The sequence below is a fragment of the Tamandua tetradactyla genome, chromosome 3 (genome assembly GCF_023851605.1).
Source record: "Tamandua tetradactyla isolate mTamTet1 chromosome 3, mTamTet1.pri, whole genome shotgun sequence".
Lineage (NCBI taxonomy): Eukaryota > Metazoa > Chordata > Mammalia > Pilosa > Myrmecophagidae > Tamandua > Tamandua tetradactyla.
Window position 1 is genome coordinate 146,928,467 of NC_135329.1, and position 25,231 is coordinate 146,953,697.

The 25,231-nt window shown below is 36.1% G+C and overlaps 1 protein-coding gene and 1 pseudogene across 8 annotated transcripts in view; both read right to left on the reverse strand.

Annotated features, from left to right (window-relative positions):
* The window catches only part of CHN1 (chimerin 1), a 211,851-nt gene that overhangs the window by 11,569 nt on the left and 175,051 nt on the right, over window positions 1-25,231 (reverse strand). For all 8 annotated transcript variants that reach the window (XM_077154198.1, XM_077154201.1, XM_077154197.1 and 5 more), the window contains 3 exons: window positions 10,482-10,566; window positions 2,375-2,548; window positions 1,565-1,642 (listed from right to left, as the gene is read on the reverse strand). In XM_077154198.1, the coding sequence (XP_077010313.1) occupies window positions 1,565-1,642; window positions 2,375-2,548; window positions 10,482-10,566 (337 nt within the window). The remainder of the gene's footprint in view (window positions 1-1,564; window positions 1,643-2,374; window positions 2,549-10,481; window positions 10,567-25,231) is intronic.
* LOC143676811 (single-stranded DNA-binding protein, mitochondrial pseudogene) lies at window positions 3,746-10,471 on the reverse strand (annotated as a pseudogene).

Below are 25,231 nucleotides of genomic sequence, written 5' to 3' on the forward strand. Positions count from 1 at the left end.
CTGTTGACCTTGGAGTAGTTAGCTCTCCATTAAGTGAATATCTCCTAAGCTATGGAAGATTTTCCAAATCCTGCTTTGACACTCAAATTAATAGCCGCTCATTTCAGTATTCTATGGATCCTGTCTTCTTTTGTCCTGGAGTTCATTATGTGAGGTTTAAGCCTCCCAAAAGCAATCAACCTTAACTACTTTAAATTTAATTTGTTCCCTTTATTTGGTAGCCCTATTCCTTTGAACACTCATGGACTTGGGATAGCATACGCACAGAATTGATTTAAATTATCTGCATCACTGATTTCTTTCACACCCTTGTTAAAATTTTTTACATTATTCCTACAGATATTAATGATGCTGCTGGTCCACATCCCTGGCAAAGACTTGCTCCCAAGGGTGTGGTTCTAGGGAACCAAGGTGAGCTCTTGACAAACTGGCAAATCTGTTATCTCTGTTGATAGCATTAAAAGGCTGCTCATATTTTTACTGAGAGGAAACAGTGCCATTTATTTGCTTTCTGTGCCATGGAAACATTCAGTTCTTTTTCGTGTTGCCTTATTTCTGAGATTCCATGACCAGAGGCTGGGAAGGACTCACTCAGTTGCTACCTTCCAGAGAAAAGAGATGCCTTATAACATTTAATGTGGCATGGATTCAGGATTATTCTTCTTGATGCTTATTTGGCTCTTCACTACCACTACTTCACCTTACTTTCTGTGGGCTGGCCTAGATAACCTTACATCAGGTCAGTAATAATATTTAATTTATTTTTGTCTCCTGCCCCTTGCCTGTAAGAGGTTTGTGAATGCAGGGCAGGGTGGGATGGGAGAATGTGATGGAGCTAGAAATAAATACTGGCAAAGGAAAGTGTCTCTTTAAAAGATTACTACTTTTTTCCTTATTCTTATTCCATTTTCATTTCCTATATTCAAGGCTATGGCTCCTCCTTGGTACAGCTTATTCCAATATTTAAGGCAAAGACAATCTGGAGGACCATGAAAACAGATCTTAATTTAAGTGTCAGTAAAAAGAATATGCCCCAGAGAGCTTTTCTCTAGTTGATCCCCTCTTCCCACAGGGGACAGATCTTATACTAGATGGCCCTCAGTTCTCCTCTGGTTTCCTACCCCAACACCTGAGCCAGGACTGGGGTCTTAGGTCAGTCAAAGATGGTGACATAGCTATATGGGAACCTAAACGACAGGCTAAGCTGGGAGAGGGCAACTCAAGACAGGGAAATATTGAATTTTAATAACTTAGAGCCCCCCCAACCTTTTTTTCTATGGTTTTAGTAAAGTAAGTGCTCTGTATGAATTTTGATGAATATGGACAACCTTGGACACTCAAATATTGGTAATGTTAACTTTTATGCTTCTTTCTCATTCTGAAGTTTGACAATTTTAATACTTAAGTAAATAAAAAATTATAAGCTAAGAACCTGAGTCTTTTTTATTTGGTGTAATAATCATCAATGATTTAGAAAAATAATGCAAAATACCTCATAAGAAATAGTGCCTTTCTGGCAATGAATATTACTGTCCTAAGCTAATGAACACGCTGAAGAGCATACCTCTGTCAAAAGCCATCTTGACATCTTCAATTAAGTCACTAAATCCCGATACTCGGTATAGTCCTTCAGAATTAAGACCTGCAAAAGAAAAAACACGGGAGCTGATATACTGTCCTTGGAATTATTCCTTTTTCTTCAAATTTGAACTTTTTCCTATACTCAGGCTAGGGAGGTAATGTGTCAGAAAGAATGAGCAACTATATATGTTTAGAAACTTGTTATACTTTTCTCCTAAAATAAAACCCTTTTCACTCACAGTTCTTTAACACTGACTTACTGCCACCTGAACATTTGCAATTCGGCTCATCCTTTTGTCTAATTAGCTCAAATATGTGAAGTCTTAAGGGAAATAATTTATCACCCCAATTACTCCATAAATTCTTTTACATAACAGAAGACTAAGATAAACAATATTCATAGGCCTGCAGCTTTTTCCCAGGCGACAAAGAATAATTAGGGTGCAGCTCTGGTTTTGAGTCTTGGACAGTTTTAATAGAATATTTATGCCTTGCACTTCTTAGCCCCAAGAAAAGATGAACACTGAAAAATGAATTGGTCTCTAAATGTCAGCTTTTGTAGACTGGAAGCATTGACTATAAACATGTATTTTATAATCATATTTTTATAATTGATTAAATGTATCTTGAAATCAAGCTATGATTTCTTGTTAAATTAATTCATTTCAGATCATCAGATCATTTGACCAAAATTAAAGAACATAATCAGTAATGTGTAATGAGACTCCCAGAAAGGTATTAGGACTTGTGATCATGGTGAATTAAGACTCCTCTAAACCACACTGGAAATCACCTCTAGATTCAATTTCCCTGATGCACATGTCTACCACCATAGGTCGCTTAGTGATATGTGCTTTCACGAGTGTCGTAAGGTCACAGCTGTACACTTTCTTGACATGCTTCAAGTCTGGCTTACAGTCATTGGGGACCATCTTGGAACACTGCTTATGAACATTCAAACCACAATCTAAAAAAGATAAAGAAAGGAAAAATTACTTATTGCTTTTAGAGTGTTTCATGCATTCTGGAGTGGTTATTTTAGCAAAGAGCACTCCAGTTTGAATTAAGTTTAAAAGAGGACTGACCTCCAGAAGTTCTTTCAGAATAGGGAAACATCCTGACCATCTTTTCTTTGGGAAAACTGTAGTTATAGGTAAACAGATCAGAATTCTAGCTCAGACTTCATCATTTACTAGGTGTATGAGCTCAGGTAAATACAAACTAACAAAGTAACAACAACAACAAAAAAAACCCTGAAAATAAAAATCTGTTTAATGCCTATAAAACGTAACATTATAATGTCAACCAGGCAATTAAAAATTTAATCCAATTCTTTCAATTTACAGAGACACATTTATATCTGAAATGATTAGGAACTGTAACTCCAAAAGTAAGAGGATCCAGGGCCCCTTAAAATGGAGCTGGTCATGCTTACATCTATTCATAATCCTCATATAGATATACATAACAAATAATTCATCTAGTAGTTAACATACTATTCAATAATACCATCTATTGAGGTTAATCCTTTGTTTTGTGATTTTACTGGGTTATAACTTTAAAGATACCAGAACCCAAACACTTTCTAGTTAATATTTTGAGACACTTTTATTTTTCAACAAGAAAAGCACAATGAAATTTTAGAAGGGATAGAAGGCAATACAAATACTCTGCTGAATGAAACTGAAAGGTGATAACCTAAGCCGAGTGATTCAACTAGAATAAGTCATTGTCAACCTATATATCCCATTTGTTTTTAATTTCATGAAAACTAGATGTTGACCTCTTGTAAATCCAATTCACGTGGAACTTACATAGTTTACAGCCAGGTTTTAATAAAACCAATTTGAAAATCATATGATTTTCACTGTCTGGTTCTTAGGCAAACCTGTTTTGCTTGCTTTGTTTGGCTTGAAAGAGGAGGATAATTCTCACCTCACAGAACTGTTATGAGAAGTAATGAGTCAATGCATTCAAGATGCTTTTACATATTGTAAAATGCTGGACAAATTCTGGTGCTCATCATCATTATCATTACCACTTTTGGCAAAACTTACTGGCAGCAATCTTGTTTTATATATAGTAGTAACAATCCACAGAGACAAGCAAAGTTAGCCTAAAAGTTACAACTGGAATCGATCTTTGTTAAATATGTAGACACCACCTACTTGAAGTAGGAACTATTAGGGTCTATGGCGGCTCCAAGACAGGAATTCGTCATGTACTGAGCACATGCCATGTGCAAAGACAGGCTGAGTGGAGGAGGAGGCAAGGCCTGACTACTCTGAGACTGCATGTGTCAGTGAGTAGGTGGATCACTAAAGACAGCAGCTTCTTATTCAGATACATAAAGGCTTCCAGAGCAAAGAGGGTGATCTATGCTCTCTTAAGAAATGACTCAACATTATTCTGTAAGTCAAAGAATGTCCAAAGGACTTTATAACCAAAATCCAAATTCCTCTTAATATCCATATTAAATAATGTATAATATTTCTGATCAATCATAAGACAAATCAATGGCAAAATGTCTCCTTAAAAGACCTTGTTGCCTCTGGACATTTTAATGCTTTTGATAACTTCTATAACTTAAAAGTTAGATCTAGAACCTATCCTCTTGGGTGATCTTGAGCGAGTTGCTTAACCTTTCTGTGCTTGTTATATAAAATGGGTTTAATAGTAATGTGTTTATCTATTAGGGTTCATGTGAGGATTGAATATAAATATGTGTAAAGTGCTTAAGATAGCCCCTTACATATAGCAAATATAAGTGTTTATCATGATAACATTATTTAGAGGGCTTTCCTATGTAGTACTCCAAGGTTAGTTATACAGCACTGTCATAATTAGCTTTAGAACAGAAGCTAAGCTGAACTCAAGGCCAGTTCTGCATTTGTCAGATATGACTGTCAGGACTTGAGAAGGACGTAGATGACTAGGGTTATAGATGCTTCCACATCTACACTGTTCTTAATGTTTCATTTACATAAAAGTATCTCCATGTATATCTCTTACTTTAAAGAGGCCAGATGCATAACTTCTCTTTGCCTGCTTTCAAGATTTCTTCCCTGCCTTTAGTTTTCACAATTTTAATTATTATATGCTTGGGCACAGATTTCTTTGAGTTTATACTGTTTGAGGCTCACTGAGATTTTTTTAATCTATAAGTTTATGTCTTTCACCAAATTTGGGAATCATTATTTTTTTCAGCTTTGCACATTTCACTTCTTATTCTAGGAAGAAGATAAAAGGATATACATATATCCTGTCAACTCTGTTTCCCTAGATTAATACAGCTAGATTTGTTACAATTGATGAAATAATACTACACAATATGACTATTAATGATAGTCCATAGTTTACATTAGGGTTCAGTCTTTGTGTTGAACAGTTCTATGGTTTCTGAAAACATTTCTACTCTGGATTACAGTGTTTTAAAAGTATAAAATTCAGTAAAGCTTCACAATCTGATAATGATATTGGCATGGCTCACACTCTAAGTGTGTATGCACAGGTTACAAATTCAGTTAGCAAGGGCTCTCAGTAGCAAATTACCCCCAAGTTTTCACTAGGTAGATGAAGTCAATGAAGCTTGGAGAGGTTAAAATGACTTGTTCAAGCTACTCAGCATGAGAGTTAGAGAACTGAGATTTAAACTGTCATTTCCTGATTCCTGTGCTCTTCCCATGGAGCCACGTACACTTTTCACCAGCAGTACACCATGCGCTCTGAGCTATTTCTATCAGCACTGAAGACAGAGTTGCTATTTTCAACTTCTTAATTCAATAATGTATATTGTACCCGATATTACCTGTACATACACGAGTTTAAAAGACACTGCTATCTTTTACCCAATTGAGTATATTATAGATATGTCTGTATGATCAATCTGGTAGGACTTTAAAAAAGTATGATAAAATTTACCCATTATATTCTTTTGTCATGTTCCTTCCCTAATTATAAGCCCTAAATGCAAATTCAATAGACTACTAACAGTAAAATTTTGATGCATCCACATAATTTTAAAACATGTGAGTGGCAATAAATGTCTGATATTAATATTAACTCCTTCTCCTTTGAATGTTTGCTGTCACCTCATCTTTTAAACATCGGCAGGCTTCTAAGCTTATTTGTGACTCAGGTAAAACTGGATAAAGTAATGGCTGATCTCAGATTTAGGTATTTAAGAAAGAATGAAATGTTTTCTAATCTGATATTCTCTCTTCCATGTGAATAAGATGAAACTATGGAACACTACATTGTGCTTACTTTTAACAATATATTTCAAAGGCCAAATTCTGGGCAGGATTAGATATGAAGCCTTTCAGAAGCCCAAAGGATAGGGCAAAATCATTAAAATACAGTATCTTTTTATACCCTTAAGTTCACAGTGCAATCCAGCAGCCTTGAGCTTGCTCTAAAAACTACTGCTTCAGGGACCAACAGTATATCAAAATTTCAGCTTACCATTAAGACTTTATTTGGTTTTCATACTTATTTATTAAAGTCATATAACTACTATATAGTTCCATTTCTCCTAGGAAGCTCTACACCATAAAAGAAAAAAATCCATAAAAGATTATTCATTTGTTGCATCTCTTGGTTTGATAGGTTATTTTTATATTACTATTAAACCACATTTTCCCCTTCCAATTTCTCAAGTTAATAAGCAGAGAATAAAACATATGAAAGGAGGAATGAAAAATTCAAATTGGATTTTATGCTGTACTTTATTAATAAAATATTTCTATTACTCAGTCTTTTAACTTAAGCCTATTCTCAGATTTTCTTTAAAACACGTATGTGCTTTATACCTAGATGATATTATTTACATTCTATTGATAGGATTAAGGAATGATGTAACTATGTTAATGTGTGTTCTGAAAAGAGAGAGAATTATTAATTTTAAATAATTACAAATACAAATTTAAACATATCTCTTAATGTTTTTTTCCCAGGATAAGTGGGAATAGTCCATATTTTAATATATATCAGAAGGCATTACTTTTTTTTTGCATGGGAAGGCACTGGGAATCAAACCCAGGTCTCCGGCATGGCAGGCAAGAAAGAACTCTGCCTGCTGAGCCACCATGGCCCACCCAGAAGGCATTACTTTTATAGGTAAAATTAAGAAGAATACTTTTTAAAAGGGGTTATATGAAATTTTTGTATTTTATATAAAATAACATTTTCATTCTTGTCCTTAGAAACTATAAAAACTATGCATGATTTGGAAATGAGCCTGTACCAATCAATGTCCAAAGAAGAATCATTCACTCTATGCCTTTCCTTTTGTCTGGTCAATCACTCAGAAATATAGCTATCAGCTATGACTGCTGTTGTTTGTCATCTCACAATATTTTTATCTGTGTATTCACCATAGATTACTTTTCTTTCCATATAAATTTAAGACCCCCTTTTCACATACTGATATGCTACATTTCTGGGACCTCACCAGAAGACTGATATTCTGTGCCAAGTTGTTTTTTGACTGACATCACCCAATTGATACACTTCATTTCCCCCTGACCACCACATCTCATTTGTAACTAGAGGAAATATTGTGACTAGATTTTTTCCTGCCACCTGTCTCATGACAGGGTCCTGACACACTTGCCTAAGTAATTGCGCATGATTTAGAGATTTTACTAGAACCAAACTGCTAGCTACTTCAGACTCATGTCTTAGAAATGGATGAAAGACCTGTAAAACAGGTCTTCCAAACATAGCTTATATATTTTTTTCTTACAATCGAATACTTAGCCTTCTCTGCACGGGACTCGCACCCTTCCTTCCTCCCCTTCCTGACGCTCTGGCCCAGACCTATATGTGATTTTAAAGCAAGTCTAACCAATTTCTCACTGACTTACAAGGACAAACTTAACTTTCCTTTGGGGGGAAGTAACAATAGTGATACAATGAAAAAATGAAGTCATGATATATAACCAGTACTAGTTCATATGTCTGAATTAAACAATTACCATCCTTCTTGATTTTTTTAAGAATATTCTGGTAAGGGTAAAATGAAAATTTCGTTCAGGAATGCTGGTCTTTTTCGGGGAGGGAAATGTTTGACAATCTTAATGATTATATAATAGTATAGATTCCTTTAATCTATAATTTCTCATTTTATAAAGAAATGAAAAACAGGTTGGGGAAACTATCCCACCTACACAGAGACCACCCTCTGAACTTCACTTATAAAACCTACCTGTTTTAGTCATAAATATTTTATCAACGGGAGTCATGCCCCCAAGCTGTGGTCAGATATCCCCTTGCAACATCAACCATCTCACTTTAAAGGATATAGTAAAAGCGGCTTTAGTGATGAGAGTAAGCTTAATGCCAACCACATTATCATGTACTGTTGGGTTTAGAAAGATCGTGTGATTATTATCAGAGGGAGGCCATTCCTCTTGCTCCCTCAGAGCTCTTCCTTGGCTGCGGGGCGCTCAGCACAGACCCAGAGCACTCAGTCCTGCCTGTTTTAGGAGGTTTCAGCCGTATTCTACTGCAGCTTGGCCAGCTTGGGAGTCGGAGCGTCACCCAACACTGCACAATATTAATAAAAACTAGAGGGGGTGCTGGGGAGATACTGAATTGCTGCTTTTGGCAAATATTCCTTTGAAAATTCCTGACAACCTCTCTTCTGCCCTGGTGGACTTTTGGAAAAAAAAAAAAAGGAACTAGAATAATGCAAGCTGTCTTAAGGATTAAAAACAGATAAACACACATCTTTTCTGACTGGCACTGAGTTTGCCATTTTTCTGTGAAAGCAATGTCCTTAATGTTTAGTGATTAGTGTATTAGTTTAGTCAAATGTAATTATTTGTCAGAGAAAACAAGACTAATTCAAATCCCAGCCCTCCATGTTTTTAAAAATGGGTTACCTGTTCTTATATTTATTACCCATTAATATAGTTCAAATTACACAGTATATAATGCTTTTAGGGACAAAATTTAGCAAAATAAAAAAATTTCCTCAAGGCTTTTCTTTCAATTCTTGTTTTTTAGTCACAGTAAAAAGTAGAAGCTAGTAATGTAGGTGGCTGTGGGGTTGGGGGCAAATAATTTTCTCTTCCCCCCACATTATTACTATAATAAGTGTTTCAAAACATTTCTTTCAAACATGATTCTGCTAGAGTCAGAATTCTTATGTAGAAGACCTTCATTCTTTCAAAATGTAAATGATACATTTCATTACTCTAGTAAAAGAAAAGCTTTTAACTGAGTAACAGTCATAAAATGTTTAGAAAACTATTGCAGACCCTCAGCTGGTCAAGGCAGTCTCATAAAGGGAAAAACAGGTTTACAAAACCACTGTCGCTTTGGAAGGGGCTTTGCTCTTTGGAAAGAATACTCCACTTGCCTTTGAAAAACACAAGGTAGATGATGCTCCATTAATACTTCATCTTCCTTTTGTTCCTATTGAGTTCAAAGGCTCAACCACGGTCTTCCTACTGATGGTTCCTCATCCTGACTGGGTAACCACAAGCCACAATAATAAAGACTTCCTCTTTTCCCCTTCGAGCAAACGGACATGAGAATGGGCTACCCATTTCACTAAGAAGAGAGAGGAGTCAGAGTGGGCTCTAACTGTGGCTCTCCCCAAACACTTTTGCACAGTTTAAAATCAACATTTGAGGAATTCTTATCCTGCAGCCTGTGACAGGGAGATCTTTGAATGTGTTTGGCTGGTTAATGTATGCATGGAAGTTTATTACAGGGTGTACTGATGCTAAGGGAATAATACCTGAACGCAGAGTTACTCAGATCCATGGAACTGCACAACAGAAACCATGAATCTAAGTTAAACTATGGACTATAGTTAGTACAACTACAAAAATGTGTTTTCATCAATTGTACTGTACCAATGCAAAAAATAATAAAACAGAAAGAACAACTTGAACATTCACATACAATGCATACACAAAGAAAATGCAATTTAGAAATAAGAAAAATAAGCCCTCAGAAATTTCTGGACACATGGACAACCAAAATATTCTGTTTAAAATATAAATGAGGATTTTTAAGTGATACATTTGACAGTTACCACAGTTACCATTTTGAAATATTTTAGTGTACTTCTTTAGAGTAAGACATGTAAGAAAGATATTTTCTAGCTCTTTAAGTAGCAGAAAGAAACTCCCTATGACCAAAGAGTATGCATTAAAAATTTAAATCGTTTTAAAGCCTATGCCAGAATTTAAAGTAGTTTAAATAAAGGACCCAGTATAGTTTATATATACATGAATTTTACATGATTTGAATAATTACTTAATCTCACAAAGTTTTATATAAATCCCTGAATAGGTAAACTGTTCTATGTGTAAATCTTAAAGTTATATTTTGGTCTTATTCTATAACAAGGACATGGTATATTCAAGATTTCAAAAATAACCACAGAGAAATATTAGTGACTAAGTATTTTTTCAGGATTTGATAACCATCATTGAATATAAATTAAGATTCTTAAAGCATCAATTTGATCTCACAAAAATGTAGTAAGGACAATCCAGCTTAACAAGTAATCTTAGAATTCAGTTTCCAAGGCAACAATCATAGATCTCTGTATACAGTTTTTTATAAAAAATCACTTTTATAAATTTAGTTACTGCAACAGCAAAGATGAGTGTTAAATATAACTGCCTTTAAAAAAATTTCCCTTTAACAGAGTTTTTGAACAAAGTGAATTCTCTATTTTCAATTGACTAATATCAGGTCCCTAGCCTGCTGCCCATCAAATTTAAGAAAATTAAGTGAGAGAAAACTGGATCAATTGCCAAATAAGCAGGCTGAGAATCAAGCACCCTGCATGAGAGCAAACCTGGATGCAGCTAGCTGCGTGCACACAAGGGCAAACCTCTACTTATTCACTGAAAAGATAAGGAAAGAGCACTTACCTGCACATTTCACTCCCTGAGCGATGAGACCCCACATGAAGTTGGCACAGTATTCACACCAGTGTGGCCCTCGGAATGTATGGACCTGAAAAAGAGGAGGTGCAAAGTGTGCGTGTGTGTGTGTGTGTGGTACATATGGATCAGGAGATTTTTCACAGTAAAAGACTTACAGATAAGCCATAGTTTGTTCTGAAGAGGCAATGTGGTTACATTTACACAAATCTGATTTGAGTGGAACTGACACATAGTTGAAATGGTTTTTGGAGCTTTATTTCCTCTTTGTTTTAGAAATGGTGATAAATGAAGCCAATACTCACAATTTACTTAAAAAAAATAATTTCTAAGGCACAGTTTTCTAACCACAAGTAGCCCCTTTTATGTGCTACACAAATACTGGCTTTTTTTTTTTTAGTGCTATGGTAAGAAGAAAGATCAGAAGCAATATAGAAGTATATATCTTGGGTCTTATAAGGATTCTGTCAAATGACCCGCCATCTATGATCATAGTTAGGGTCACAGATGTTAAAGGTGGTTCTTATTGGCTGGTTGTAAATGAATAATTAAAAGAGGTCCATTTCTGTTCAAAACAATTTGGCCCTTATTATGTTAGCAAAGAGAGTGAATATATTTTAGAAAACGCAAAAGCAACACTTAATCAGAAACCCTGTGTGATGGTTAGGTTCTAGTGTCAACTTGGCCAGATGATGATGCCCAGTTGTCTAAGAGCTGGCCTGACTGTTGCTGCAAGAACATTTCATGGCTGGTTGATAAACCAGAAGGCTGGTGTATGAAATCGTCAGTTTATTGCAGCTGTGGCTGATTACATCTGCAGTCAAGTAAGTGTATGTCTCCTGCCAATGAGATAATCCCATCAGTTGAAGACTCTTAAGGAAAAAGAGAGACTTTTACACTGCTTCTTCAGTTAGCAACCCTGTCCCATAAGTTTATCAAGATCCCTCATTGGTGCTGCCAGCTTCACAGCCTGCCCTATGGATTTTGGACAGCTTCCAGTCCCACAGTTGCATGAGATATTATAAATTTGATATTTACAGATATCTCCAGTTGGTTCTGTTTCTCTAGAGAACACTGACTAATACACCCTGTTTGAGTATAGTAATCATTCACTCTGAGAAAGGAAGGAATTCCGAAAGAAAAGGGCCAAATGCTAAGTTATTTGCAGACTTTAACATTTAGGAACGAGAAACAATGACTCTAAACTTCAACCATTAAAACATTAAAAGAAAAAAATCTTGAATATTATCAGTAATAATTTAAGATTTCCAAGTAAATACTGGCTGAAAATGCAATTAAGAAATAATTTAAAAGAAAACAGAAAAGGTACAAAGAAATCATTGGCCTGTATCAAATTCGATTTACTTGAGATAATTACATAAGTTCTTTGATATATACAAGTTCCTTTTGTAGAAAACAGTAAAACAAGAGTGAAAAAAATCACAAAGTATGACGAGTTCATTCCAACATAAGTCAATAAAGAGCTATGGTAAATGAATGAAATTTAAATCTAAGATTGTTGTTCTCACCATTGTTATATTTATATATGGAATGGGTTTTAGAAACAAAGAACTTTTAAGATATAACTTATTTCTTAAAACTTAAGATGCCATTGAATGTAATACATATATATGTTCTATTAAGAAAAAAATATGCCAATTAAATTATGACAAGCCATTGACTACAAGATAAATGCCAATTTCATGGACGATAAAATGTAAAAAAATAAACTTATTTGAATCAATAAAATACAATATTATCAGATTTCAAATTACTACTATTGGCCAAAATATCCATATAAGGCTGCGACAGATAACCTGGGTTTCATTCCAAGTGGGTATGACTTTGGTCATTGCCAAGTGAGCTTGAGTACAAAATGCTATGTTGATTTGGAAATGTGGGCCATGATCCCCTCTATGAATTTCATGGAAAAGTACCAGGAATGCAGACACAGTTGTTTCAGCACTATTAATGATGTTTGGAACCTGTAAATTAAAAGCATGTCCTGAAGTTCCTGAAGCAAAGCTCAAGATCAGCATCAAATACCCTGTGAGGCCTTTGTGTTGTTGATGTTCCCTAGAATGAATAAAACTGGCTAGGTCTTCACCTGGCTTTACTCTGATGGGAAGAAGTGAAGTAGATAGCACTGAGGCATATAAAAAGAGTTATATAATCATGAATTAGCTATAGAATCTTGAAATTAGTTTTCAGGATTGTCTTTGGGACACGAACTGGCTTTTAAGTTGCCAGATCTCAGGATAATTAGATATCACTTACTTGGTAAGGTTAATAAAAAGAAGATAAAAATCTGGAGAAAGTTCCAGGAACGATTTTGCATCTTTTGATAGAATTATGTTATGAAAAAGCATCTTAAAGTCACATTGGGAGAGTGAAACCAGAGTGGGTGGTGTGAAATACTTTAAACAAAAGGGCTTTCAGCAAACAGCACTGAGTAATTCAATGTTATAAATAGAACCAATTTCATAGTGAAAATCATGGGACATTCCTTCATTTTATATACGCTGAAGAAAGGGTTTTGTAACTGTTCAAACTGGTCCAACGTTTCCTAATTATAAAGGATCACACTCTCATCTCAGAAAGCAATCTTTAGGAAATTATTTGTACATTTCATTCTTGGATAGTTTTGATAAAGACATCCTGAACCATTTGGGACTAATTGTGTTTTGTTTTTAATCACATAGATGGTAGCTTAAGTAGTTCTTTAGGAAACTGGTCAGACCTAGGCCAAAAAAGATAGACAGGCTGGGTGATTAGGGGGCTGCTGAGGGCCCCAGCACAGTCAAGCATTGTGAGTCTCCTGAGCACTGACCTAGGTAGAAACTGGAGCACTTCTCATCTGGGACTGCTGTTGTACTGACCCAGACCCAGACTTAGATAAAAACTAAGCACATCTATTTCTCATGTTTCTATCATTCCCAACTCCAGTTTTAATGCCAGTAATAGAAAAAGCAGGAAAAAAAAATCCATGCTCCAGCAAGATAAAGAAGAATTCAGCATATTTTCATCATCCCGTCCAAGCCCAAATACTGCATTTAAAAATAAGCATGGGGCGGGCCGCGGTGGCTCAGCGGGCAAGAGTGCTTGCCTGCCGTGCCGGAGGACCCCGGTTCGATTCCCGGCCCCAGCCCATGTAAAAAACAAACAAACAAACAAAATATAATAAAACAAGAAAATGTTTAAAAATGTTTCCCTTTCTTCCTCCTTTCCTTCCTTCCATCCTTCCTTCCTTCTCTGTCTTTCCTTCCTTTAAAAAAAAAAAAAAAAAAAATAAGCATGACTGCAAACAGTCAAGGAGGACAGCTGCAAAGCCTACTGCAGAGGTGAGCCATGCTGGAATGTGAAAAGAACAAGGAAATGAGATTTGCTTGGGAACTTGGAAATGATATTTTGGCTGAAGCTCTTCATTTGGAAGGCTCTGATGAGTCAGTTCTCTAGCATGGTATTAGGCAATAAAGGGAGAGAACAGATGATCAAAATCACAATGAAGGGCACGTAGGTAGGCAGGCAGCTGCTCAGGAAAGACTTTTTCTCCTTCATCTCATTTTTATTTCAGGGCAACTAGAACGCTCTTTTATGTGAACAATTTAATTTACTTATTTAGGAAAAATAACATATATACACAAAAGCAATAAATTTCAAAACATTCTGCAACAATTAGTTACAGAACAGATTTCAGAGTTTGGTATGGGTTACACTTCCACAATTATAGGTTTTTCCTTCTGGCTGCTCCCAGACACGGGAGACTAAAAGAAATATCAATATAATGGTTCAGCCATCATATTCATTTGTTAAATCCTATTTTTTTGTGTTATAATTCCATCTTCTCCTTTGATCTTTTTCCCAATCTTTAGGGGTATTTGGGCTATCCCCATTCTAACTTTTGCATGTTGGCAAGGGCTGTCGATAATATGGGATAGGGGGATGGAACTAGGTGATGTTCTGGAGAGGCTGGCCCCCCTGTGTTTCAGGACTTCTCTGGTGTTCTAGTTTGCTAGCTGCTGGAATGCAATACACCAGAACAGAATGGCTTTTAAAAAGGGGAATTTAATAAGTTGCTAGTTTACAGTTCTAAGGCAGAGAAAATGTCCCAATTAAAACAGGTCTATAGAAATGTCCAATCAAAGGCATCCAGGGAAAGATACCTTGGTTCAAGAAGGCCGATGAAGTTCAGGGTTTCTCTCTCAAGTGAGAAGGCACATGGCAAACACAGTCAGGGCTTCTCTCTGAGCTGGAAGGGCACATGGTGAACATGGTGTCATCTGCTAGCTTTCTCTCCTGGCTTCCGGTTCCATGAAGCTCCCTGAAGGTGTTTTCCTTCTGTATCTCCAAAGGGAGTTGGCTCGTGGACTCTCTGCTTTGTGGTGCTACAGTATTCTCTGCTCTCTCCGAATCTCCTTCAATCTCCAAAATGTTTCCTCTTTTATAGGACTTCAGTAACTAATCAAGACCCACCCAAAGAGACATATTTCTTCCAATCCAGCTTAACAACCACTCTTGATTGGGTTGCATCTCCAGGGAGATGATCTAATTACAGATTCAAACATACAGTATTGAATAGGGATTATTCTGCTTTAACAAAATGAGATTTAGATTAAAACATGGCTTTTCTAGGGGACATTCATCCTATAAAATCAGCACATCTGGCCTAGGAACCCATCTGGAGGTTGTAGGTTTCTGGAAAGTAATCATAGTGCAGGAAAACTTTGTAGAATCTCAGATAAAGTCTCAGGTATTCTTCAGGGTTGGCAGGAATGGTCTTGATTGCGGTTTAGCAAACCATGATAAATAGCAATATCTAGATGAAGCTTATGTAAGAGTAGTCTCCAGAGTAGTCTCTCAACTCTATTTGAACCCTCAGCTACTGTTACCTTATTTGTTACAATTCTTTACCCCTTTTGGTTAGGAAGATATTGTCAATCCTATGGTGCCAGGGCCAGGCTCATCCCTGGGAGTCATATCCCATGTTGCCAGGAAGATTTTTGCTTCTGGATGTCATGTCCCATGAGGGAAGGGTAATGGTTTTACTTGCAGAATTGGGCTTAGAGAGAGGCCACATCTGAGTAACAAAAGAGGTCCTCTGGAAGTAACTCTTAAAACTATAACTATAGATAGGCTTAGCTTCTCTGCTACAGAAACTAGTTCCATAAGAGCAAAGCTCAAGAACAAGAGCTTAATCTATCAACTTGGGAGTCTCTAACGTTTGACACAGCATTAGGGGTTTCCCTGTTGGTAAAGTTTAATAGTTCCATATTTTTTTCTCCCATCTTTCAAGGAACTTTGCCAATACTTTTTTTTTTTTTTTTTTTTTTAAAGAGAGAGGGAGGAAGGGAAGGAAAGACAGAGAAGGAAGGAAGGATGGAAGGAAGGAAGGGAGGAAGAAAGGGAAACATTTTTAAACATTTTCTTGTTTTATTATATTTTGTTTGTTTGTTTGTTTTTTACATGGGCTGGGGCCGGGAATCGAACCGGGGTCCTCCGGCACGGCAGGCAAGCACTCTTGCCCGCTGAGCCACCGCGGCCCGCCCTGCCAATACTTTTTAATTATCTGCTCAGCATACTCTGGGATGTATCTGGGCATTACATGAAGCTATACAGGATTAAAGGCCCTCATTCACATTCTGGGCTCCCTGTGTTTGGGTTGTTTAAACGATCTAGCCAGACTGGTTGAGTTAGATTATGTGCTGCAGAAAATTTAGGTTTTGGACAAAATAAACATCTCTTCCTTTGGTCTCATAAAGTAGTTGAAGTTCTAAAATATAGACAATGTCCTCCTAACCCCTGTATTCTGATTTACTATAGTCCTGACCCAATCGGCTTTGTTCTGAGGCTTTTCAGTTTTTCCTGAGGCTTTTAAAAAAAAATACTTTTTATTTATAAATCTTAACATACAAATATTCCACACATGGCTTAAATCAATGGCTCACAATATCACCACATAGTCATGCATTCATCACCATGATCATTTTTCAGAATATTTGCATCACTCCAGGAAAATAAATAAAAAGAAAAAAGAAAAAATTAATTCATACCAGACCCACCACCCCACTCTCCCATTGACCACCAGCATTTCTATCTACCCAATTTATTTTAACCTTTTTTCTCTTATTATTTGTTCATTCTCCATCCATATTTTTTACTCATCTGTCCATACCCTGGATTAAAGGAGCACATCAGATACAAGATTTTCACAATCACACAGTCACATATTAAAAGCCATATTGTTATACAATCATCTTCAAGAATCAAGGCTACTGGAACACAGCTCAACAGTCTCAGGTACTTCCCTCTAGCCACTCTAATACACCATAAATCCAAAAGGGATATATATATAAAGAGTAAAAATAACTTCCAGGATAATCTCTTGACTCTGAAATCTCTCAGCCACTGAAACTTTATTTTGTTGCATTTCTCTCTTCCCCCTTTTTGTCAAGAAGGCTCTCTCAATCCCTTGATGCTGAGGCTTGCTTTTAATATTCATTGTTAGGTTGGGTCCATTGTGGCCTTCAGTGCAGTGTTAATTTAGTTGCAATACTAAGGTGATACCCTTTTAGGTACTTTTAAACAATGCCCCACGTATTATGGTGTCTTTCCATTTCAACTGATGGGTAAAATTATACACAGCCCTGGGTGAGTTTCATTAGTTGTTCAAACTATTGCTTTTTTGTGATTCTCTGGTAGTTTTCTCTCATGCATATGTAGATAGATACTCAAAGACCTCCTTTGCAGGTCTCCAGAGCTCTTTCTTTGTAAAGCTTTGTCCTTTCAGGTACTCTCCTCCACAAATTATAGATGCTTTCCCTTCCTGAACTCCAATCTGCCTCCTCAACTTACTGAGACCACTAGGCTTTCTTGGGAATCCCACTTCATGTATTGCAGTGTGGAAACTGCCTCTAGGCAGTAAGCAAGCACGATTGTACAAGTCACCTTGTTTGTATGCCTTCTCTCAGGTAGCATAGTCTTGTGTTATTATTTGGTTATTTAAAACTGTTGTTTTATATCTTTTCTGGTTTGCTAGTTGTTTAAGACGGGAGGGTAAATCTAGTCATCACTATTCCATCATGGCCGAAAGTGGAAGTTCAGATTATTGTCTTGGTTCTAAAACTGAACTTTCTTGTGAGCTTGAGCCAGTGATTTTTCTAAACTTCAGTTTTTATATTTGTAAAATGACACTGACTGAATCAGTAACCCCTTCCCTTACACAAGCTGTAATTGGTTTGGCACATTCTTGTGTCAATCATCTTTGATATATACATTTCTCTCAACAGAGCATTATATTAACGTTGTTATAATTAGGTTCAGTAGGTTGTGCACTAGGATCTTACAACTGGTGATATCATTTCATCATTTCACTTTGTAGTGGACATTTCTTGTTTTATGGCCAACCAGAATAAATTCCTTATCCTTTGGTAACAATCTGTAATCCATGGGAATTGTACAGGGCTGAATCTATCCCCAGATCCAGGGGGATCTGGGGGATCCAGGGGGATAGAGACCTAGATCTAAACCAATCAACACATTTCATTCTTCTGCTAGAGCTACGGGAATTCAGAAGGATATAGAGATGGAGCCTCTGGCAACCATTTGGTCATCAAAGGGAGCTTAACAATGAAGACAGAGCTGGGTAGCATTCTGACCCTCTGGGTCAAAGGATATCTTCACCAAAACCTGGACTTTCCCTATATATGAACCAGTTCACTCCTTTTTTGCCTCAACCAGTGTGGGTAGGGTTTTCTGAGACCTAACATAGAAAGTCTCTGTCTTAGTTTCCTGTCTGCTCAAATACTGAAGGTTTGGCTTAAACAATGGGAATTTATTGGCTCACAGCTATAGGGTTAGGAGAAGTTCAAAATCACGGCATCAATTTAGGGAATGCTTACTCCCTGAAGACTGTGGTATTCTGGGGCTGGCTGCCAGTGATCTTTGGTGCTTGGCTGTTTGTCATTGGCAAGATGTTACACATGGTTATATTTTCTTTCTTCTCTGGGTTTCTTGACTTTTGGCTTCTTCCCATGGTTTTCTCTTCTTATTTCTGAATTTTATTCTTCTTATGAAGGATTCCAATAATCTGGATTAAAGTACAACCTGATTCAGTTGGGACATACCTTAACTGCAGTAGTATCTTCAAGAGATCCAATCAACAATGGGTCCACACACAAAAGAGTGTGGACCAAGAACATGTTCAAACCAGGGACAACCCACCAGTTTCCCAAGTCTTCCATCAAAACATAAATACCGGGTGGGCCACGGTGGCTCAGCAGGCAAGAATGCTTGCCTGCCATGCCAGAGGACCTGGGTTCGCTTCCCGGTGCCTGCCCATGTAAAACAAACAAACAAACAAACAAACAAACAAAAAAACAAAACAAAGACTTATCCAAATGGGTGGAAACACTTCTCCCCTAATCCAGTTTAACAACCACTCTTGATTGGGTTAAAAAACAAACAAACAAACAAAAAAATGTAAACACCATTTGTGGGTTCCAAATAGACTTATTAAAAAGACACAATGAAGCAATATTATACAAGTGCAGAGTAATGAGCTATAACAGCAACCATCAAAGCAAAATGGCATGCAGCCTAGAAATGAAGCTTCTTTTTCTGAACTAGGGCATCAGGCAAGCTTGTGAGATGGAGCTACCTATAGTGATCAGGATTGTGGCACATTTAAGAATTGGAATTCCAAACAAAGGGAGTTATAAAAAAGAGAAAGAATGAACATGACAGTTTAGGCCTGATTTGGGCAAATCCATTCACATGGATAGTCAAATGACATCTCTAAAACAACATGCTGGAGGATTTTATCTACTATGTGAAGAAGACTCTGGTTCCCATGACCTAAAAATGGACACATTATTTTTTGTTTTATTTTTTTGTGTCTGGTTTATACCTTACAAAACACTCAACTGTGTTTTAGTTCTCCGGTATTTATCAAAGCATGGAAAATAAGCAGTTGGTAATGTAGTGCTCTTCAGAAGTATAACACTGGTAGATTACTGCCCCTTCCCTATCTAGCTTTGCTACATTGCAACCAGAGAAATTCAAAAAGAGGCATTGGGTCACCTGAAAAAATCTATTGGTATGGAGTTTATGGGAAAAATAATTTGTAATGATTTCTAAGACATCAGCAGTACTTTTACTATGGTAAAATTTTAAAAATGAAAAACATATTCTGCAAATATTCTCTTTCTCTCTCTCTCTTTTTCCTAGACCTATATTTTACTTCCTTTGATACATATACCTCTCTCTTTCTTCTTTCTACTCTTTGGACTCTTTTTTTTTGTATGCAAATAAACGTATTTTATTCATATTAGAGTTGATATACAAACCAGTCACCATTCCTATTCAAACTATTCCAGGGGGTACATTATCTAAAAATATCAATGTTCACATGCAAATACATTCACTGCCCCTAATTACCCCATCATAAAAATCGAAGTCAAATTAGAGGCTCTATGTAGACTACCCTTGAGTGCTAAGATCAGAGAAGACACAAAGAAGTGGATGATACTTGTGAACTGTTTCACACAGCTCTTAGTACCATCTAAGTACCACTTAGCTAGATCTCTCTCTTTCTCTCTGGGGCTATTCGACACTTAACTCCTTCCAGATACTGCGACTGTTGACTTCACATAGACCAACATGACCCCGTCTTACTTCATGCCTCTGTAGTACACCTTTCCTTCTTCCTTGGCATTTTCTTTTTGTTTCTGAGACATAAGATGGCTTGGGACACTTTGAGGACCTATTTATGGGCAACGTGAGGTGCGGGGTTTGGGATGGAGTATGTTAATGGTCTGGGAAGCAAACCTGTGACAATGGAAATGGGAGGTTGATAAATTCTTTTGCTTTTCACCTCCCAAGATGGATTGACCTGAGTTGCAGAATTTCATGGTACATCTAGAGACAGAGAAATCACGCTTGACAGAAGTATAGGCCAGGCTGGAAATGCAGCTCCGTGTTTTTGCTCTCCTTCCTTCCTTTTTGCCTGACTCCAACTTCCCTGGGAATGTGCTCATTAATAAAGTATTAGAACTTAAGATTTTGCTTGAGTTTCTGTGCTCTAAGGGCTAACAAGAAATTTTATTTAGCTCTCAAATGTAATATTTTTTTCCTTTGTATTCTTTTTTAAAATTTATTTCTTAATTTAAAAAAATTAAGAACAAAAACATTAACGTATCATTCCGTTCTACATATATAATCAGTAATTCTCAATATCATCACATAGTTGCATATTCATCATTTCTTAGAACATTCAATTCAGAAAAAGAAATAAAAAGACAACCGAAAAAGAAACAAAACGATAACAGAAAAAAAAAGATTATACATACCACACCCCTTACCCCTCACTTCTTTGGACCCTTTGATGAAAGCAATGATTATATTTTTGGTCATGCACAAACAGATGCATAAACAAATGAATGCATATGAGTGCTGCTAATGATGACAATAAGTTTACTGCAATACAAGAACCTTGACAATATACACAGTAACTAAGAATGTTATGACATGTACATATCTGCAGGCACATGATTTGACCATTTTATTAAAGCCTTACTCCTAAGTAAAACTCTGTCCTCTGGGGAATATTGATTTAGTCACAAAGAAATGAAGAATTAAGATAGAATAATATTGGCAATTAAATGAGCTCTGAAAAATAGAAATATTAAATATTACACTAGAGATATAAAAATATACATATTAAGTTACAAAAATAAGCAAGTAGAATTAAGGCCCAATCCTCAATTAACTATGGAAGGGAAGAATGAATACATGATACAAATAACTACAAACAGCTGTCTTTACAGTACAACGTGTCCCAAATACGGAAAAAAACAAACCTTGAAGGTTAGATTATTGTGGGATTAAAGTCTTAAGAAAAGAGAATTCCAGAAGAGGTGCTTATTTTACTGTGAATCCTTCCTATGGGTTTATATCCTTAATTTGTTACTGAGTTAGACATCACATGCCTGCATGGTTTTCTACTTTGGAATAAATTTTGGAGATACCAAATTTACTAAAATGGGAAGTCAATCAATGGAAACAGATGCTGGAAATAATCCAAATCACATGAGATGTAATTGTCTGCCAGAGGGTCTCAAATTAGGATACTGTTTGGAAGTAAGAATTAGGATTGGTTCAGGGAAGAAGGGGAGTTATCTGTGTTTAAAAGTGGCAATGCTACCTGTCAATTTCAAAGGCTGGCCTGAGGTTTTGTTTGTTTGCTTTTAATTGTTCTGTTTGTTTTAATTCCATAAAAGAAATAGGACACTCAGTAAGTTCTGCTAATAGCCTCATAGCGAGGAAGACAAACTTGCAAATCTCTCTCCAGATTTTAAACTACTTTCTAATTTTTCAAATTATGTTTTGCATGGACATTTCTGGATGTCAAAATGTTCCAAGGAGAGATGTTATTTTAGATATCAACCACTTAACATTATATCTGTTTATGGAATACAGAACTATGAAGAATATGGCATTATTAAACATACATGACATATAATATTAACTATATTTATAGTCCTTCTCAGTTAGTTTGTTAACGTTCGGAGGCCAGGGGTCATCTATTACATATTATTGTATCTCTTTCCATGTCTAGTAGAATGAATTCACAAAATAATGTTCAATAAATACATGAGGTAAGAAGTAGGGAAATGGAACACACATGGGCTAGGAAGCCTAAATAACCTTGCCTTCATTAGAAAAATAATGTTGGCAAAATGTTTCAACACTGTTGGTGAAATTTCATTTTTTTCTCTGAAAAGATTTAGTTGGCACGGTCACCAATGTATTTTATAAGAGTCAGTCTTTTCTGGACCCACGCAACCGTGACAGGGAACTCCACTACAGATCAGAAGTCTGTGAAGACGGGCGCCCCCAAGACAACGTTTCCCTTGCCTGAAATATTTAAAAAATGATACACTAGAACATTTTAGTGGAAGAATTAATTCTAAAACACACTGTCATACCGTTTTACAAATGGCGATCTGTAACAGCAAAGCAATATAATAGAGAGAAGCAAAATTTTGGAACTGGAAGAATAAAAGCAGATTATGAAATGTCTTGAGAATTAAGGGTCACAGTCTGTGCAAAGACCACATTGCGGGTTTTACTGAATTAAGCACAGCAGTTAAAATTCCTGAGTTCATAAAATGTTTCTACAAAAATGTATGAGAAAATTTGTGCACCTACAAGAACACTATGAAAATTTTATTTTTGAATTATTAACAGTAGGCAGTAAGGATCTCAACAATCTGGATACTTGACATATCCTAACAGGTTCCTGCACCAACACTGCAAACCAGGAGAAGGATGGCAGTGGTGAGGTCAGGAGGCCAGAAGGCTGAGGGGCAGAGGAGAGGCTCGGATGGAAGTGCAGCCTGAGGCTTTGTGGTCCTACTTACTAACAGCACAGGGAGAAGTAAAAGGCAGAGTAGTGCCCATCTATCATTTTTAGCTTCCATAACATGTGATAAGTACTAAACAAAAACAGAATTACAATGCCTATGGGACCTTACAGATAATCTTGTCCAATCTCTTAGTTTCTCTCTATCAGCCCCAGGCACAGAGAAACCAAACTCAACACTAGTCTTTGCTATCTTTTAATCTTCTCTTGCAACTGATCCACATTCAGAATAGGGGATTGTGTTTTATTCCCCCCCCCCCCCCCACACACACACTATAATTCCATTTAATCTCCTATTTGGAGAAAAACATTCATGTTCTTATCCATGAGAGTAGCAGTGATGAGTGACATGATTGTTGAAGCATAATAATGAGACTTCCAGGTTGATGCTTCCATTTTGTCAAGTCACATTTACTTTCTCTTATAACATTAATTTAAACAGTACTCAAATTCCTGAGCATTTAAAAGTGAACAGAGATTCTTCCAGTCAAATACCAGGTAACATGATGATATCTTGTATTTTATTTAATTTTAATGTTTAGATAGATCTGAAAGGAAAATTGTAAATATGTAGGACTTAAGATCATTAGAGGAATTGATCTGAGTTAGAAATTTCTTGGTGTCACGAGAAAAGGTTCAAGACAACAGCAGCAGCAACAGGTGCCCCTACTGTGTGCTCACATGCTTGTCATTAGACAAACAAGTCTTGAGCATCTACCAGTTGTAAGGCATCTTATTAGATATAGGGGAAGGAAAAAGGAATAATGGAGGAACAGAGAAGGAAGGGGAGACAGTGTTGTGATGGTTGGTGGGGATAATGCAAAGAATATGATAGACATAATCTTTGGATATGATATTTCATTCACTGTTACTATAATTAGGTTTTAAAAGTATCCATTTATAGTTTATTTTAGTTCCTTTTTAAATCAAGATATTGACCACTTGTTCTTATATAGGTCTTAATAGTGGAAAATGAAATAATCATATTAATAAATCTGATAACTCAATACAATTTAATCAAAGAATCTTAGAGCTGGAAGAGAACTTAGAAGTCATGTAGTTTAATACCACATTTCACACTAAACCTATTTATTTGTTAGTTCATTTTGTATTTATTCTCAAATATAAATCAATGAAAGAACAGAGGGCTTAGATGTGCCTTCTAAGGAAAGGAAAGACCACTTTCAGCAGGAGTGCTGGCTACTGCTACTCTTCAGATTATCAAACAGCAAATGTCTAGTTTGTTGCTGGGATCTACAGGTTCACTAATATTCATTCTATCCCATAGGGTTTGAACCAGTTATTTTATTAAATATTTATAATATTAAATATTATAATATTAAAATATTCATGTTATAGTGTTATTTGAATTAATGTATCAATTCATATTCCAGGATTCATTGCTCACATATTATCTTCCTAACAATAAATCTATTAGTAGAATATAATAATTATTCTATTAATAGAATGTAAATGTTTGAAATTCTGTATGAATCACTCACCACTTCAAGACCACCTTAAAAAAAAAAGAACCAAACTCATATATTAAAGTTTCTAATTACTGTAATTCTTACTGTTGTATTCTTTTAATTATTCTATTTGTCTAAGTGGCTAGCCATTGTTATTATTATCGTAATATTATATCTAATCTTGATTTTATTTTTTGATCTGAATTAAACAACATATCAAATGAAACATTTACTAGTTTAATTTGAAAGGAGTAAAAGGAATACAAAGGATTTCATTGCATTTTGTAGTGCATGAAAATGCAACTGCTCTTATATAACATTCAGCTCTGCCTTAGAGCCAGGAAAGAAGCAAGAGCTTTCTTCAGCCCACACAGTCATACCAGGGTTCTCAACTGCATCATGAACTCTGCAACTGGGCAAGAAAAACAGGATTCAGATTAACTCTTAAGTAGAAATTTCTTGGTATGAATTTAGGGGAAAAAAATGCATCTATAAATACCTCTTTGGAATAACAAAAATAGTAGCTTCCATGTACTGAGAGCCCACAGTATACCAGGAACTGAGATATAGACATTGCTATAACCCAGTATTTCTGATGTAGAAACAGAGGTTAGAGAAATTAAGCAATTTGCCCAAGGTCATACAAGTACTAAGCAAGCTCCTGTAGGTCAAGGGCTCAGAACTTCTAAGTGTAGTAGGTGAACAGTGCTGGTGGGAAGCCAGTGTCCTACTTTTAATTTGAGGAGGGTTCTTTTCGTTGCTTGCTTCTTTGTTATTTTTAAGCTGCTCAAGGAATTAATGCTCTATATCTATCTATCTATCTATCTATCTATCTATCTATCTATCTA